The following is a 16431-nucleotide window of genomic DNA, read 5'->3' on the forward strand; positions in this document are numbered from 1 at the left end:
GTGAATCAATTGCTTTCAGACCTCTGAATGAAGTGCACTGGTTATCTAGACACTTTGTACTTAAAGCAATTATTCAAAATTATGATCCCCTGTTAAAATATTTTGAAGAAGACAAAGATAATAATCCTATTGCAAAGTACTGCTATAAGAAGCTGAACAGTGAACAATTTCGTTTTACACTTGAAGTTTTGAATGATGTCTTATCAGAACTGGCTTCCTTAACCATGGCATTTCAAAAACGTGGTTTGACACCATTGGAAGCTTATCATCTTGCACAGGGTAAATAGAACAAACTTTGAATGCAATACTTAGGCGACAAGGTTAAGTGGAGTGATAAAGTCAACAGTCTTCTTGACAAGAGGATGAGGTCTGGAGAAAAAGTTTCAATGGATACTAATTCCATATTAACCTTCATCAACATCCTATGTTTGCATCTGGGTGAAAGATTTCCTGAAAATGAAGTTGAGGAATGGTCTGCTTTTGACTGTACAGCAATATCACAATGCGACTTTGACTTCGGAAATGGACATATCAGATCTCTTTGTTTAAAGTATAAACAATTTCTTCTGGGGGAAAGTGTTATTATTCAGCAATACAATGACTTTAAATTCCTTGTTGCAGAAAAAATCAAAAGCAATCTGATAAACAGCTTTCTAGATATGACGAAATTTGCATTTCAGAATGATCAATTTGCAGATTTAGCAAAATTGATGGACATTGGTGCCACATTCTTAGCATCTAGTTCAGATTGTGAGTGTGGTTTTAGTCTAATGAACAATTTGAAGACTAAACAAAGGAATCGTTTACATTTAGAGCATTTGTAAATGCTGATGCGTGTTAAGAGTCACCTTCAAGATGGAGGCTCAACAGATCTTGACAGAATTTATTCGGACTGGATAAATATGAAAGATCGCAGGGAAAAACTTTGAAAACTAAATTGCTGTTATTTTCTAAATTTTAAGTATAAAGTACAATGATACCTTATTTATAGGTAGCGTTCAATGAAACATTTCAGTGAAACATAATTTATGTTTATTGAAATGAGACTTTATGTTACATAAAGTGTAACTAACATAAAGTGTAACTAAAATTACATTGTGTTTTCATTATTCAGACTAAACTCAAAGACCTGCCCATAAATGCCCATAACTGAACTCCGGGCCCTCTGGTAATCATTTTTATAGCGCACACAAATTTAGTTTTTCTTTAAAATGCACACAGATGAAATTTTTTGCGCACACAGCCTATGAAAAATTAGAAGGAACATTGATCCAAACCCTTTTCCGCAGAAAAGGTAATTGAGAATTTTGAAAGTATAATCTCAGAAGTGAATTAGCGTCTTGCTCAAACACAAAAGAAACCAGTAAAGTGGCTTGCTCTGTGGAGTCTATAGGCGATGATTCAAGTATATCTGTAAGATTTAGTTGCTCCACAGCTGGACCTTGAGGAGTGACTCCTAACTTTTTTGTAGGAATATAATAATACTATTAACTGGAGGAATTAAATCAACTGAGTATTTCAATACTTCAAAAAGATTTTTTTTTAGCATTTCCATAGGTGACACTCCAGTTGAATGAGGAAAGTTGAGAATTCGCACATTTAATCTTCTATTATAATTTTCCAATTGTTCTATTTTCTTATTCAAATTTATTTTATAAAGATAGTTTGTAAATCAGTAACCTTAGTCTTAACCTGGGATACTTCTTTAGAAGAGCTGGAAACTGTTGTGTTGATCTTCATGAGATCCTCCCACATACTCTCCAGTGACACTGTCTCAGATTTCTTTAGTTGGGGAGAAATCTCCATAGTTTCTCCTGCCTCCAGCTATTTCCGCACGGCTACAGCCCCTGCTGCCGGGGTCTCCCTCGAGAATATCAAGTCGGAAGTCACATCCGGGTCAGCCGCGTTAGGCGCTGGGAGCGGCGGTGGAACTGACATTGGGGGAGAGAGAGATACCTCCCAGTCCAAAGCTCCAGCTTCTCTTCCAGCTGGGAAACTGCCAGACTCTACCCCGATGAGTGGGGAACCTGCCCTGACAAACTCCAGCATGGAGCACTGTGAGGGAGTGGAAGTTTGTGCCTCTTTGAATGTGGCATATTCGGGACAGCTGAAACAAAATGCTCAGATGCTCCTGCAGATCGAAGTCGGAGACTCCGAGGGTAAGCTGCTGCCATCTTGAAATCCCCCTCTCTCAGGGAAGTCATTTTTATAGAAAACAATTGTGCAAATGAAAGTGTGCAAAAAATACTATGAAATAAATTATTTTAATAATCTTCTATTCTGCTAATACAAAAATTTATTGTTCAATGTGAATCTCAAAATAATACATAATCAAAATTGCACTTAAGCCCATAGAAACATTTTTTATGATTTTGGTTTTCTCAGACTTGCCCTTTTTAACAGAACTTTCAGTTGCATCCCAGGAATTATTTTCCTAGGAATTATTCCCTTTCCTGAATTTACACCAAATTGAATTCTTTCACTGAAGTAACTTGCACCATTTCAAACCAGGGCAGGCCAAACTGACCTGTGAAACTCTTGCAGTTTTCCTACCTGTGTTTAATTTAACTAAACTAAACTAAACCTTAGGCTTATATACAGCATCTTCTCTATAACATTAGAGCTCGGCATGGTTTACAAGAAAATTAGAAAGGAGAACAGATACAATATGGATTTGGAATAGTATGGAGAGGGGCGGAATTTACAACTTTGAAAATAGTCAAGTTTTCAGATGTTTTCGAAATGATTGGAAAGAACCCAGATCGCGCAGATGAATAGGAAAATCATTCCACAGCTCAGTAATTTTGAAAAGTAGAGACTTCCCTAATTTGCCAATGTAGGTAACGCCTTTCAGCGTAGGAAAGGACAATTTAAATTTTTGAGTAGATTTGCTAATGTCAGATCTTACAGAATTTCAAGATCTTAAATGTTAAGCAGGCACATTTAAAATAAACCCTGGAAATTATAGGAAGCCAATGAAGTTTTTGCAGGAGCAGAGAGACATGATCAAATTTACTTTTTGCAAAGATCAATCTAGCAGCAGTATTCTGGATCAGTTGAAGTCTCTGAAAGCTTTTCTTGGTCAAGCCTAAATAGACCGAATTATAATAATCCAGCCTCGAAAGGATGATTGATTGAACAAGGACAGCAAAATGTTGATGATGGAAACAGGATCTCACTTTCCTCAACATATGAAGACTAAACAAACATTTTTTTTTACCAGAGAATTAAGATGGTCGGTGAATGAAAGTGTTGAATTTATGAAACCCAGAACTTTACTTGAGAATTCAATCTGCAGTGAGGATCCTGAAGGCAACAAAATGGATGAAGGTTTCAAGTTTATTAATAAAATTTGATAAATCGCCTATTAGAATCACTAAGCGATGTACAAATCAAAAATATAGTAAGATAAAGGAAGGTACACATTTAACAATATTCTTGTGTCGTAAACAAACGTGAGATTGGGAAGGAAAGGATAAAAGTTACAATTTTCAATTGGGGTAGAAGAAGGGAAAAAGGAAAAGGGAAGTAAGCCACAGCATTCTTAGGAATCTAACTCTACATTTAAATATTGAAAGCGTCTTTAAATAAATAGGATTTTAAAAGTTTTTTAAATGTTAAAACATCTTTTTCGTTACGAATATATTGTGGAAGGGCATTCCACCATAGGGGACCCGTCACGGAGAATATGTCTGCTCTTCTTGTACCAATGATTTTCAGGGAGGGGACTGAAAGAAGGTTCTGGCCAGCAGAACGAAGTGAGCGTTGGGAATTGTGAGGTATTAAGAGTCTAGAAATATGCAAACAATATATGTTTTTTTCTTTTCAACTGAAACAGGAATTGAATATGTGGTGACCAAGTTGGCAGATTATGTAAAAGATAGGAAACTGGATGGATGAAAATAGGCTAATGTTGAATCTGCAAAAAACAGAAGTGATGTTTGTTGGTGATGATGAGCAATTATTTCAGATGTGAGAGATAAAACTGCAAGATGTGAAATTATCTGTTCTCTCATGTATGAGAGTGTTGGGTGTCTATTTGGATAGCTATCCTACAATGCAACAGCATATACTGCATTTTGTTAAGGGAGCCAATGTTGTCTAGTATAAAATCTTGACACAATCAACAATGAAGTTAACGCTTAAGCATGTACATGAGATATATTATAAGAAAACATGAAAGATAGCAATTTCTGTGGAAGGTCCACTGTTATGGAATGCTCTGAATGGTACATTAAGGTTGTGATCCGCTTAGGTTGTAAGCGGAATATAAATTTGCAGAATAAATAACTACAAAAAATATTGAAACCCAATATTCCTCTAGAGCAGGGCTGTCCAACATTGGTCCTTGAAGTCCACAGTCCAGTTGGATTTTCAGGATTTCCCCAATGAATTGTGTACAGTTCTGGAGGCTGCACCTTCAAAAAGATATAAAAAGGATGGAGTCGGTCCAGAGGAAGGCTACTAAAATGGTGTGTGGTCTTTGTCATAAGGCATATGGGGACAGACTTAAAGATCTCAATCTGTATACTTTGGAGGAAAGAGGGGAGATATGATAGAACATAAGAATTGCCGCTGCTGGATCAGACCAGTGGTCCATCGTGCCCAGAGATGTTTAAATACCTACGCAATGTAAATGCGCATGAGTCGAGTCTCTTTCATTTGAAAGGAAACTCTGCAATGAGAGGGCATAGGATGAAGTTAAGACAACTATTCCTGTGGAGGGAGATTCTGCACTGAAGATAATGATCATGACAGAAAGGTCGAGCTGTTCCTCAAGTAGGCTTTTGCCTCCTTTGTGTGATGAGGGTTGTTGCATTAGGCACAACAATAGTCTGAATCTTCAGAGGCGACTCCTTTTACGCGTTAGTGGTTTAACACGTGTAATAGTGCATGCTAATTTGCTGGCTGCGCTAGCCACTACTGCCTCCTCTTGAGCAGGCGGTAGTTTTTTGGCTAGTGCGGGGGTTAGCATGTGCTAAAAATGTGCGTGCGCTAAAAACCCTAGTGCAGCTTCGTAAAAGGAGCCCTTAGTGTTTGGAGTGCATTCTAGGCAGGTGTGCTTATTCGGTGGCATTGGTGGTGTTGCCAGCAGATGGCTATGGCTCCAGCATTCACCTGCAAACATGGCATTCAAGTCTTGCCAGAGCACCCTTTCTTTACAGGGCAAGATGTTTTTGGAGAGGAATTGGAGAAACATGTAAAGGACATGAGGAAAGGGGGGTAGACTTTAGTGGCTTCCAAAGGATTGGATGCAGTTGAGCAGCAGATTTTGAACTAAGAACTGGGACTCGTATTGTCTGGGCAAGTAGTCTCTAGCCAACCATTAAAGGATAGAAAGGGGCTGTCCTTTTGAGTGAACTAGGAGGTTGAGGGATGCTGCTATCTTGTCCTCCTCAGTTGATAAAAGCCCCTAGTGAGGATCAGTGGACTCTAATCATCTCTGACCAATAAGTTTTGAAGATGTTTCAGCAAGGATTCATTATGGAGTTTTGTAGTATATATTTCCTATGCCTTTAAGACATCCCTTTGTGGCTTACCTATTAAAAAGAGGGTGGTGAAAGTTGCTTTGCATTGATTATTTCATCTGAGGGCTGCAATCCAGTCGGGTTTTCAGGATTTCCCTAATGACTATGCATTGAAAGCAGTGCTTGCACATAGATCTCATGCATATTCATTGGGGAAATCCTGAAAACCTGACTGAATTGCGGCCCTCAAGTAGAGACTTTGAGACCCCTGAACTATAAGGAGTGGTCTAAGTGGTAACTGGAGCCCCCACCCCTCCCCCCAAGAGTGTAAAGCTACTGCCAGATTATTATTGGCCCTAAATGACCTAGGGCAGGGTAGGCAATTCTGGTCCACCAGGTAAGGTTTTCAGGATATCCACAATGAATATGTATGAGATGGATTTGCATGCACTGCCTCCTTGAGATGCAAATCTATCTCATGCATATTTATTGTGGATATCCTGAAAACTTGACCTGGCTCCGGCTCTCGAGGACTGGAATTGCCTACCCCTGACCTAGGGAGTGTAAGATCTAAGTTGGGGATCAAACCCAGTCCTCTGCTGAGCTACAAGGCTAGCCCATCTTATGTATTTAAATTTTTACTATTTTATTTTTAAAGAAGTGTAATGCGATATATATTATGGTAATATTCTCTATGTGCATACCTTTTCATGATAAGAAAAAGCACTGTATTTGGTAGCTGGCAGTTTGTCACTCTTCATTCTTTCTATAGTATTAATAGTTAGATCAGGGTTAGCAATAAGCATTGCTGGGTTTATCTTAAATCCTGCATCTGACACTTTCTGATCTTATTTTGGCTCTGCCACTGTCTTGTGGCCTGGGATGTCGCTTTGGGTCTGAATTAGTAGGGATTATGTTTTTAAAGGATTTTCCTTGGACATGTGTAATACTGTTGAGCCACATTTTCATTCTAAATAAATACTTTCATTAAATAAAAATACCCCTCCCCTTTTTTACAAAAGTGTGGAAGAGGTTTTTAGCGCTGAATGCTCTGCGCTGCTCCAGAGGGCCGCTGTGTAAGCGGACTGCAGGGCTCAATGGACCACTGGTCTGACCTAGCAGCGGCAATTCTTATGTTCTTAATCCATTGTAAAAGGATGTTACTGATATAGGAAGCTGCAGAGTGTTTGGCAGGTAGAGTAAAAGCTCATGCACCTGGGTCTCCATGGGAATCGCAGACAGGCACCTCTAGAAAAAGCTAGGGGCTCAGGACAGGAGTTCCAGCAGTTTCTAAGAAAACTCAGAGAGAAACCAAGCCAGTTCCTGGACTTCCTAGAAGTGGTCTCAGCTTTGTGACCTCACTCCAGAGGAGATTTAAGGACTGGGTGGGAGATTTGTCTTTTGGTCAGAGCCCACAAACTGACCAGTGTAACTGGAGTTTGAAAATTATAAATCATATCTTGGGCGTGAAGGAGAGAAAACATCTGTATATAGTTGTACTGTGTTCTGAAAGCAACTGTTCACTGTCCAAGAGTGAGTTTTGCATTTGTCTATATTGTGGTCTGGTGCCTGCTGCTTGGGTCCCAGGTCTGGTCCTAACAAATAAAATTGACTTTCTGTGCCCCTTCCCAGCATCCAGGCAAACCAAGGGGCACAGAATAGTAGATGGTGTGGGATAGAAAATGTATTAAATAAATAAATAGTCATGTCAACATCCTGTTACAATAACAGACTTGAACAGTTCCATTGGTACGAGGATCAGCTCAGCATCTTCCTTTGGTGATGGTGATTCACCAAACCAAACTGGTTAACTGGAAGGAGACAGAGGTTAGCGGTAAATGGAGTTTATGCTGAAAATTCTAAAATGAGAGGGTTTTGGATGGAGTTAAATGTAGTTATAGGCTCAAGAGTAATCTAAGGAAATACCTTTTTATGGAAAGGGTAGAGGTGGTGGAATCAAAGACTGTGTCTGAATTCAAGAAAGCATGTGGGATATCTGAGGGAGAGGAGGAGATAGTGGACACTGCAGATGGACAGACTTGATGGACCATTTGGCCTTTATCTGTTGCCTTGTTTCTGCCATCTGTAATCTTATATCTTTTTGTCTAGTCCTTGATCCCAAGTCCACTCCTCAAGAGGCAGTGGGATAGTAGAATAATAAGACACCAGACAGATGTGGCTTGGAAAAGGGCATATTATATAGAAATAGGCTTATGTACAGTGCTTAGAAGAGAAATGTGTTACAGAGCTGCTTCTTTGTTTATGTAAGTAAGATGTGTTTGTCCTTCTGTAAATGGCTGAGTGTGTCTGAATGGGTATGTCCTGCTATATAGAGGGGTCCTAGGAGCGATGTGTGTGAGAGCAGAGAGAGTATATACTATTATTCTGGGTGAGTCTGTGTTTATATACCTGAATTATCTCTTTTCTAGCATCTTCTATTATCATTTGGTTCTGATCTGTCACAATTTTGTTTGATCTGATGTCTTCCTCATTTCCAAGGAAGTGTCAACTCCTTTGAAGGTCTGGCCCTCGAATGCCAAGCTGTCTGAGGTCTCCCTTTTAATATCTTTTTAATATTTCCCAGAGGTCTTTGGAGCTTCATTTAGGCTAATGCTGATATTTTCCACACTTTTTTATTCTTTTTTTTTCTGAAGTGCATGGAATCAGATGGAGGCAAACCTGCAATTGTTATATTCAGCAGTGGCCAGTTTGCCATTCTCGTATACCTCTCTTACATTCAATAGTACACACCTGCTGAAGTAGCAAGAAGAAATGGCTAAAGATATAAAAGAGAGGTGATCTTTTTCAGATGTATTGTGGAAAGGAGAGAGGCTAGAAATGGAATTGTAGTAATGAGGTTAAAGCAAACATGCTAAATAAATATTTCTCTTCAGTGTTCACAGAGGAAATTTCTGGAGAAGAACCATAGTTGGCTGCCGAGGGTGTATCTGGGAATAAAGTGGATGGATATTGCACTATTCATGGAAGATGGAGCTATTGGGCCAGATGGGATACAGATATGCTGACCGAAGGTTTCCTAATTCGCTTTTCAGGATTGCAGGGTCACACATCTTAGAAAACTATTACACAGAGTCCAGAAATCTGTAACTCCCTGCACTCTTAAAAACTAGCCAGAGATGAATCTGAACAACTGGAGTTCTGGCCATATGGTGTCTCCTGAGAGTTCAGCTTCTAGGGTAACTGTATTTGAATATTCTAGCTGTCTTTCCTCCCCCTACCTTATATCTTGGCAAAACAGGAGGAGGTTTTGATTTCACCTAATGGGACAGGGACATAGAAAATGCTATCGAGGCTAAAAATACTGCAGTTGATTTCAGACCGAAGCTTGAATGCAGCCTGAGAGGGATACTGAGCCCAGTGGCTTTGGAGCTGCCTTTCTATTGCTGCAGGCTCAAAAGAGCAGCAAAAATTTGCACTTCATTTTGTAACTGTTAGAGCGCTCGTGAGCACATGGTGTCTTACAAAGGACAGTGATCTCACGCCATCTCCTTTGATTAGCTGAGATCCGTGAAGAGTAAGAAATTATGACCAGGTAATCGCATTTGTTTATTATTGATGATTATATTTAGGCTGTTACTGGGAAATTTATTTTCCATATGAAGGGCAGAAAAAGAAAATGAACTAGACCATAATTCTCTTGTCAGACTGGCAAAAGCTCGTTTAGAAAATTAGTTATATTAAAAAAAAAAAAAGTTTTCATTTAAATAAAACCTTATTTTCTAACATAGCTTTCTTATATATTACTAGTCAGTTGGATTTAGGATTGAAATTTAAATACACTGTTATATGGGCATATTTGAATTGCAGGTCTATTCAGCAAGCGCTGTTATCTCAAGGCTGGGTCCAGTATTTTCTGCCATCTGTATTAGCACTTTAATGTGAATAGAGTGTTGGGTCATTTTTTGGTGAAACCTGATATAATATACCATACCATACCATATTGTTTCTTATACTTCGCAAATGTCAACTGGGAATCATTGCTGCTTACATAAGATTAATAAGGTTAGCAACATAGACATTATGAATCATAGCAAGACTGTAATGAAAACAGATGCATTTTAGCACCTTCCTAATTGAAGATAGGAGAGCAGGTCGGGAGGCAGTTCCAAATTTTGGGGCCTTGAAACTCGAAGGTGAATTTGAAGAGTGATTTTTTTCTGAACTTGTGGAGAGGGAAGAGTTAATATCACTTCAAAATGGCTCAGAGGTGTTTGTACACTTATAGCTGTGAAATAAGAACATAAGAATAATCTTACTGGGTCAGACCAATGGTCCATTTAGCCCAGTATCCCATCTTCACGGTGGCCAATCCAGGTCAGTAGTATCTGGCAAAAACCCAAATACGAGGGAGTGCTGAAAAATTCTCAGCCCAACCAACTAACTAAATTCTGAGCATTATTTTGCCACTGTAGCTGAAAAGAGTGTTATTTTATTTTGCAAAGTGCCAATTTGTAGAATCGTAATGTTATGACATTGATTCAGATCATTGATTGAACCATATCAAAACTCCAAAGGAAATCCATGACTATATGATGCAAACACTGAGTGACAAATACTCATCATACTTCACTTAACTCGAGGATTTGGTCAGGTTTGCTTTCATATCATCAAGATTTCATGCCACACTATTTGTTCCCACATTCAAATCTTTTCAGAAGCAGCACAGAGCATTCAGTGCAGCTCCCTGCACTAATAACCGCTATCGCAGTTTAGTAAAAGGGATGGGGGGAGGGGGCAAGTTTGCAAAGATAAGAAGAGCCAAATGGTAACAAAGCCTTGATCGGTTTGTTGCTCAAGTTATGATAACTACTGCATAAAAAAAAAATTACTTGTCATTAGTTTTCAAGGAATAATGTTTGTCTGGGCAGTTGCATCTTTACGCACACTGACGTTCTTGACTGACTCTTGAGTATGCGATGTACATGTCATCTATTCAAGTGTATACTTATGAAAGGAATTTTAAAAAATAAAGTCATTTCTGGAATCTCTTGTGGCACATCCAGAATCTTTTTGGGGTACACTTCTGTGCATGGCACACAGTTTGTAACACTGCCATAGAGTATAAATCTAGTTTTGGACCTGAATGTTATAATGGAGGGTGAAGTGACTTGTTCAAAGTCATGAGAAGCATCAGTAGGATTGGGCAGACTGGATGGGCCATTTGAACCTGGATCTAAGCCAGTTGCTCTTATCTCTAAACTGCTTCTAGCTTTATTTTTCTTTAGAGTAATTGGAACCACAAGTCAGCCAGTGCCATGGAGCCAGTTGGTCACCCTGAGTTTGGCTAATTGCAGTAGAAATTCATCCCCCCCTCCAGAAAAAGATTGCCCCCTTGCTCCCTCTGACTTACAGCAACAATGAATGGCTGAGCCATAGCTTGGCATTGGGATCCAGTAATACCTGGGAAAGAAAATGTCTCCGTATTCTGATAATGTATGAGATGGAGTTTTGAGTGTTTAGCAATCTCTACAACTGAAAGCAATGGAGAGCAGCTACCTTCTCCCCCCCAGATTCTCTGAAAGTGCATTGTGCAGCTGAGCTCTCGACCCAAGCCACTTGCTTTGCCAAGAATAATTTATCTCATACCATTTGCTCACGGCTTAGTAGGGAGAAGACCAACGGGGATGTGGGTTTTAAAAATTTAACATTGGTATGTCATTCCAACCCCAAATTCAAAACAATTTGGCAGAACTAGCTGTGCTCCTTCATCTCACCAATGTTATGATATGTAATCACAGTGTAAACCTCCATTCTCCATCTCCTTAGTTGACTGCCAAAGGAAATGTGCAGCTGATTCTATGAAAGAGAAGGTAACAGGTACAGCTGGCTCTGACTGATTTTTACCCTATGACAGTAATCTGCGTTTCTATACACTGCAAACCATTTCACAGATGTGGTAATAAATCCCCTTGAGTTTTTCATGTTTATTGTGGAATTTGTGGTGGCCATATTAGAACATAAGAACATAAGAAGTTTAAAGGTAATAAATAAAAATAAAATCAAACAAAAAAAGAAGAAAATAAGATGTTACTCTTTTATTTGGACTAAATGTATTTGTGATGACTAGCAGAATATATAAGCGAAACATAAAATCATTCCAGTTACAGTTTCATGGCGATAGAAGTGCGGAAGATATGAATGAGTGATCAGAAAGAAGTATAATTTTATGTAGTTCATAATGTGGGAAATCCACATCTCTGTTGAGATCTGCTTTGTTGATGTCAAAATATTTCATCATCTTAACTTCAAAGGCCTTAAGTTTCAAGTTTATTTAAAATTTCTTATACCGCCTAATCAGACTTCTAGGCGATGTACAAAATCATAAAAACATGTCACACTGGGTTAGTTTTGTTTATACCTGATTACAGCAATGCATCTTAGTCCTAATCCAGGGTGTGTGCAATACAGTCTCAGTCTCTCAAATGTACTTCTAATGCTCATTATAGCACTACCATTGAGTCAAAGAGAGCTCTCCCTGGAGTTTATAAGATGTAATATGTAAAGGCAACCTCTCCAAGTGTCCTCAGAAATTCTTTTTAATCGAGCTTGTGGCATTCAAAAGAATGGAAACATAAGAACATAAGCAATGCCTCTGCTGGGTCAGACCTGAGGTCCATCGTGCCCAGCAGTCCGCTCACGCGGCGGCCCAACAGGTCCAGGACCTGTGCAGTAATCCTCTATCTATACTCCTCTAGCCCCTTTTCCAGCAGGAAATTATCCAATCCTTTCTTGAACCCCAGTACCGTACTCTGCCCTATTACGCTCTCTGGAAGCGCATTCCAGGTGTCCACCACACGTTGGGTAAAGAAGACTGTTTCTTGGTCGCTCAACATGATTCACAGATTTAAAATGCTTGGGACTGACAGCTAAAGAACATAAGAATAACCTAACTAGGTCATCCTTCAACCCCAGTAGCCCGTTCTCACAGTGACCAATACCTGGCAAAAACCGAAAGAGTAGCAACATTCCATGATACTGATCCAGGGCAACCAGTGGCTTCCCCCATGTCTTTCTCAATAGCAGACTATGGACTTTTCCTCCAGGAAATTGTCTTAAAAGCAGCTATGCAAAATGCTTTTACCACAACCTCTGGCAATGCGTTCCAGAGCTTAACTATTCTCTGAGTGAAAAAATATTTCTTAAGAACACAAGAATAGCCTTACTGGGTCAGACCAATGGTCCATCAAGCCCAGTAGCCCATTCTCACGGTGGCCAATCCAGGTCACTATAAGGATTTCAGAGCCAGCTACCAGATGAGTACCGGTAACTGTTTTCAGCAATTTCTTACAGAAGCTACAGATATTTGTTGTACCAGTTTTTTCTCTCCTTAACCATTCATGTTTCCAGACTTGATCCACATAACAGCTTCTGGAGTAACACTTTATAAAGTATTTCCCACTATATTTCAGGTCTTACTACTTGGTTTTTTTTTTCTTGTTTGCTGATTTAATTCCTTAAAGAGTATTTTTTTTTCTCTTGCTTTGCTTGTTCTGTTGTTGCCATTCCTTTAGGTACAGTTGGATTCTTACTGATTTCTTCTGCTTCTCAGAATGCCTGTTCAAGTTTACTAGATTCTGGGCGTTTCTGCTCATATTTTTCTTATATTTGGATCTGTTAAATAGGCTTTGAGGCCTGTAATGGTAACTCTATAAGTTTAAATCCTAATACTTGGGAAATACCTATCATTGCAACTCACAATCTACCATTAAACCAAAAAATTAAATACCATATTGTTTTTATTTTATTTATAATCTAATTATATCTATAAAAGTAACCTACTTTCAAAATATTAATAATATGTATGCAATGTGCTCAAAACACCTCCACTAAGATCATATCCAAAGATAATTGGACCACACTCTGAGGGGAACCTTCATCGTGACATTAGGAAATTGGAAGACTGGTGATGCACATTGGGAAGAATAACCCAAATCACAGTTACCGGATGCTAGGGTTAGCGCCCAAGAAAATGATCTGGGTGTCATTATAGACAATATGATGAAACTTTCCACCAAATGTGTGGCTGTGGCCAAAAAAAGCAAACAAGATGCTAGGAATTATTAAAAAAGGGATGGTTAACAAGACTAAGAATGTTATAATACCTCTGTATCTCCATGGTGCGGCCTCACCTGGAGTATTGCCTTCAATTCTGGTCTCTTTATCTTAAGAAAGTTATAGCGGCACTAGAAAAGGTTGAAAAAAGAGCAACAAAGATGATAAAGCGGATGGAACTCCTCTTGTATGAAGAAAGACTAAAAAAGTTAGGGCTTTTCAGCTTGAAAAAGAGGTGACTGAGGGGAGATATGATTGAAGTTTACAAAATCCTGAGGGGAGTAGAATGGGTACAAGTGGATCGATTGCAAAGACTAGGGGACACTCAATGAAGTTACAGGGAAATACTTTTAAAACCAATAGGAGGAAATATTTTTTAACTCAGAGAATAGTTAAGCTCTGGAATGCATTGCCAGAAGTTGTGGCTGGTTTTAAGAAAGGTTTGGACAAGTTCCTGGAGGAAAAGTCCATAGTCTGTTATTGAGAAAGATGGGGCAAGCCACTGCTTGCCCTGGATTGGTAGCATGGAATGTTGCTACTCTTTGGGGTTTGGCCAGGATTGGCCAGCGGGTTTACCAATCAATCTCACCATGATCTATAATGAAAAGGTCTGAGCAAACTCAAAAATTTAATAATAATAATAACAACAATAACTAGTTTATAAGATACTCGAGTGTTTTGTTCCTTAATAATTGAACTATAGTGCTTTTGTTTAGCATATGGCTAGAATTGCTCAGCTTTTCCATCCTTTTCTCATTCACCTGACCATTTCACATGTCATGCTGTAATTCACTTACCCAGAGACTCAAGGGACCTGATTAACACAGGAAGACTGAACCAAGGGCTTTTATCAGGTCACAAGAAAAGATCTTTATCTGATATGAGCTGAACCTTTTGATTCCTGCTGTGGTTCATCCTTTAGGAGCTCAGCAGAAGCCCATCCTGGAAGAATCTAATGGTTTGATTCTCTCTGGAGTCATCTAGGATATCCCAGTGACTGGGCTGTGTTTAATAATTCATGCAGAGTGTTAGCTAGAATGTATTGATAAACTTAGATGTTGCATTATTCAAGCATATTTACCGCCAATTATAGATTTTTGCTCTGTGCTAGGGTTTAGTGAAAATTTTTTTTTATTGTGATCAAAAGTTGCTCTACATTAATAGTAGAGTACGGACAACATTCAGAACAGATCTTGTTCTTATTTATAAACCTTCTACACTTATTTTTACGATTCTATGGTAATATGGGCAGGAGAAGGTTTGAATATTTGATATCTCTATATTGATTCTGCCTGATCACAAATGAATTTTACCAGATTGGCAACAGCAGTTAAGTGGATTCTGGATTGCACCGAGACCTTTTCATTTCTTTGGTTTGCTCTATGCTGTGTGATTAATGATTATCTGGGTTTCTTGTTTTTTGGGAAGCTACCAAGAATAAAGCTGCCAAAACAGTAAATATATTTTTTTTATTTCTAAGGTACCCTGGACATGGGAAGCAGGCAGTCTGCACTGGGTGGTGTGTCCAGCCATCAGTCTCCTCTGCTAGAAAATGTTGACACAGCTTACAAGGATGGGGACACCAACAAGGCTCAAGAGCTGATCAGATCAGCCTGTGAGGAGGATCTAGCAAAGCCAGAAAAGGTAGGAGGATGTTGTCCTGAAGGTTATGTCTCCCACTAGGGTTGGTATTTCCTATGTGTTTTGATTAGACTTTATAAGTACAGATGCTGAGTTTTTGGAGGTGGTCAGAAGGGAGGAGGAGAATCTTATGGTGACATTCAGATGTGTGTCCTCGGGTAAAGTGTCAGAACAGCTAGTAATAAGATTGTGGGAAATGCCAAATACAGATTTGGGCTCTGATATCACCCAGCTTGCGTAACCTTGAAGAAGTTGCACTGTTCGTCCTAGATTCTATAAACAGTGGCGGTGCAAGAAGTTAGACATCCAGATCGGCACGCCTAGCCGATCTAGGTGCCTAACTTAAGTTTTTTAATTGGCTTAATCAGTGCTGATAATTGAAAATACCATTAGAAACCATTTAAAAAAATGAATTTGCTGGTAGGTGCCTAACCTCATCTAAACCGAGGCACCTGGCAAATAGGCGTGGTTAGGGGCAGAGTTTGGACGTGCATTTGCACCCATCCTAGGCGCACTCTTTTAGGCCCAAAGAAACCTGGATTCAATGCCTCCTGGCGCCTAAGAACGCTTAGTTGCTACTAGAAACGGCGCCTAGTGCGTGACTGACAATGGTGCCTAAACTAAACTAAACCTTAGGTTTGTATATCGCATCTTCTCCGCAATCGTAGAGCTCAGCACGGTTTACAGGGCTAAGATAGAAAGGAACTCCAAAGGAGGGTTAAAGGATTAAGTGTAAAGAAGATATAGAGGGTTTTAGGGTGCCAGAGAGGGAGGAAGTGTTACATTTTTGAGAAAAGCCAAGTTTTCAGATGTTTTCGGAAGAGTTGAAGGGAGCCTAGGAGTTAGAATCAGGGCCTTTCCTGTCTACAGACTTGGATGGTCTTGGGAGCCACAAGGAATAATCACAGTTACATTTACAAACTGTCTCAGTGGAGCATATTGTTCCACTAAAGGCCATTAAAAGCATTACTTCATATTCAGGAAGAGTCTGAGATACTGCAGTCATCCAGGAGAATTAGTAAATCTGCTGCTTCTTTTTACTTCAGAATCAATAAAGTAGTGGGGGGAAGGGGATGGGACTTGTATACCACATTTTTGTGGTTACACATTCAAACAGTTTACGGATATAAAAGTACTTATTTTGTATTTTGGACAATGGAGGATTAAGTGACTTGCCCAAGGTCATAATGAGCAGCACTGAGAATCAATACTATGACCTCAGGGTGTTGAGGCAGCAGCTGTACCACTA

General features: G+C 39.3%; 1 protein-coding gene across 4 annotated transcripts in view; it reads left to right on the plus strand.

The window, feature by feature from the left end:
- LRRK1 (leucine rich repeat kinase 1) overlaps nt 1–16431 on the plus strand; it is a 149377-nt gene that overhangs the window by 23027 nt on the left and 109919 nt on the right. For 3 of the 4 annotated variants that reach the window (XM_033919979.1, XM_033919978.1, XM_033919977.1), the window contains exon 3: nt 15022–15185. In XM_033919979.1, the coding sequence (XP_033775870.1) occupies nt 15022–15185 (164 nt within the window). Of the gene's footprint in view, nt 1–8362; nt 9022–15021; nt 15186–16431 lie in introns of all 4 variants that reach the window. The other variant, XM_033919980.1, reaches the window with a different exon arrangement.

Source organism: Geotrypetes seraphini, chromosome 14 (genome assembly GCF_902459505.1).
Source record: "Geotrypetes seraphini chromosome 14, aGeoSer1.1, whole genome shotgun sequence".
NCBI lineage: Eukaryota > Metazoa > Chordata > Amphibia > Gymnophiona > Dermophiidae > Geotrypetes > Geotrypetes seraphini.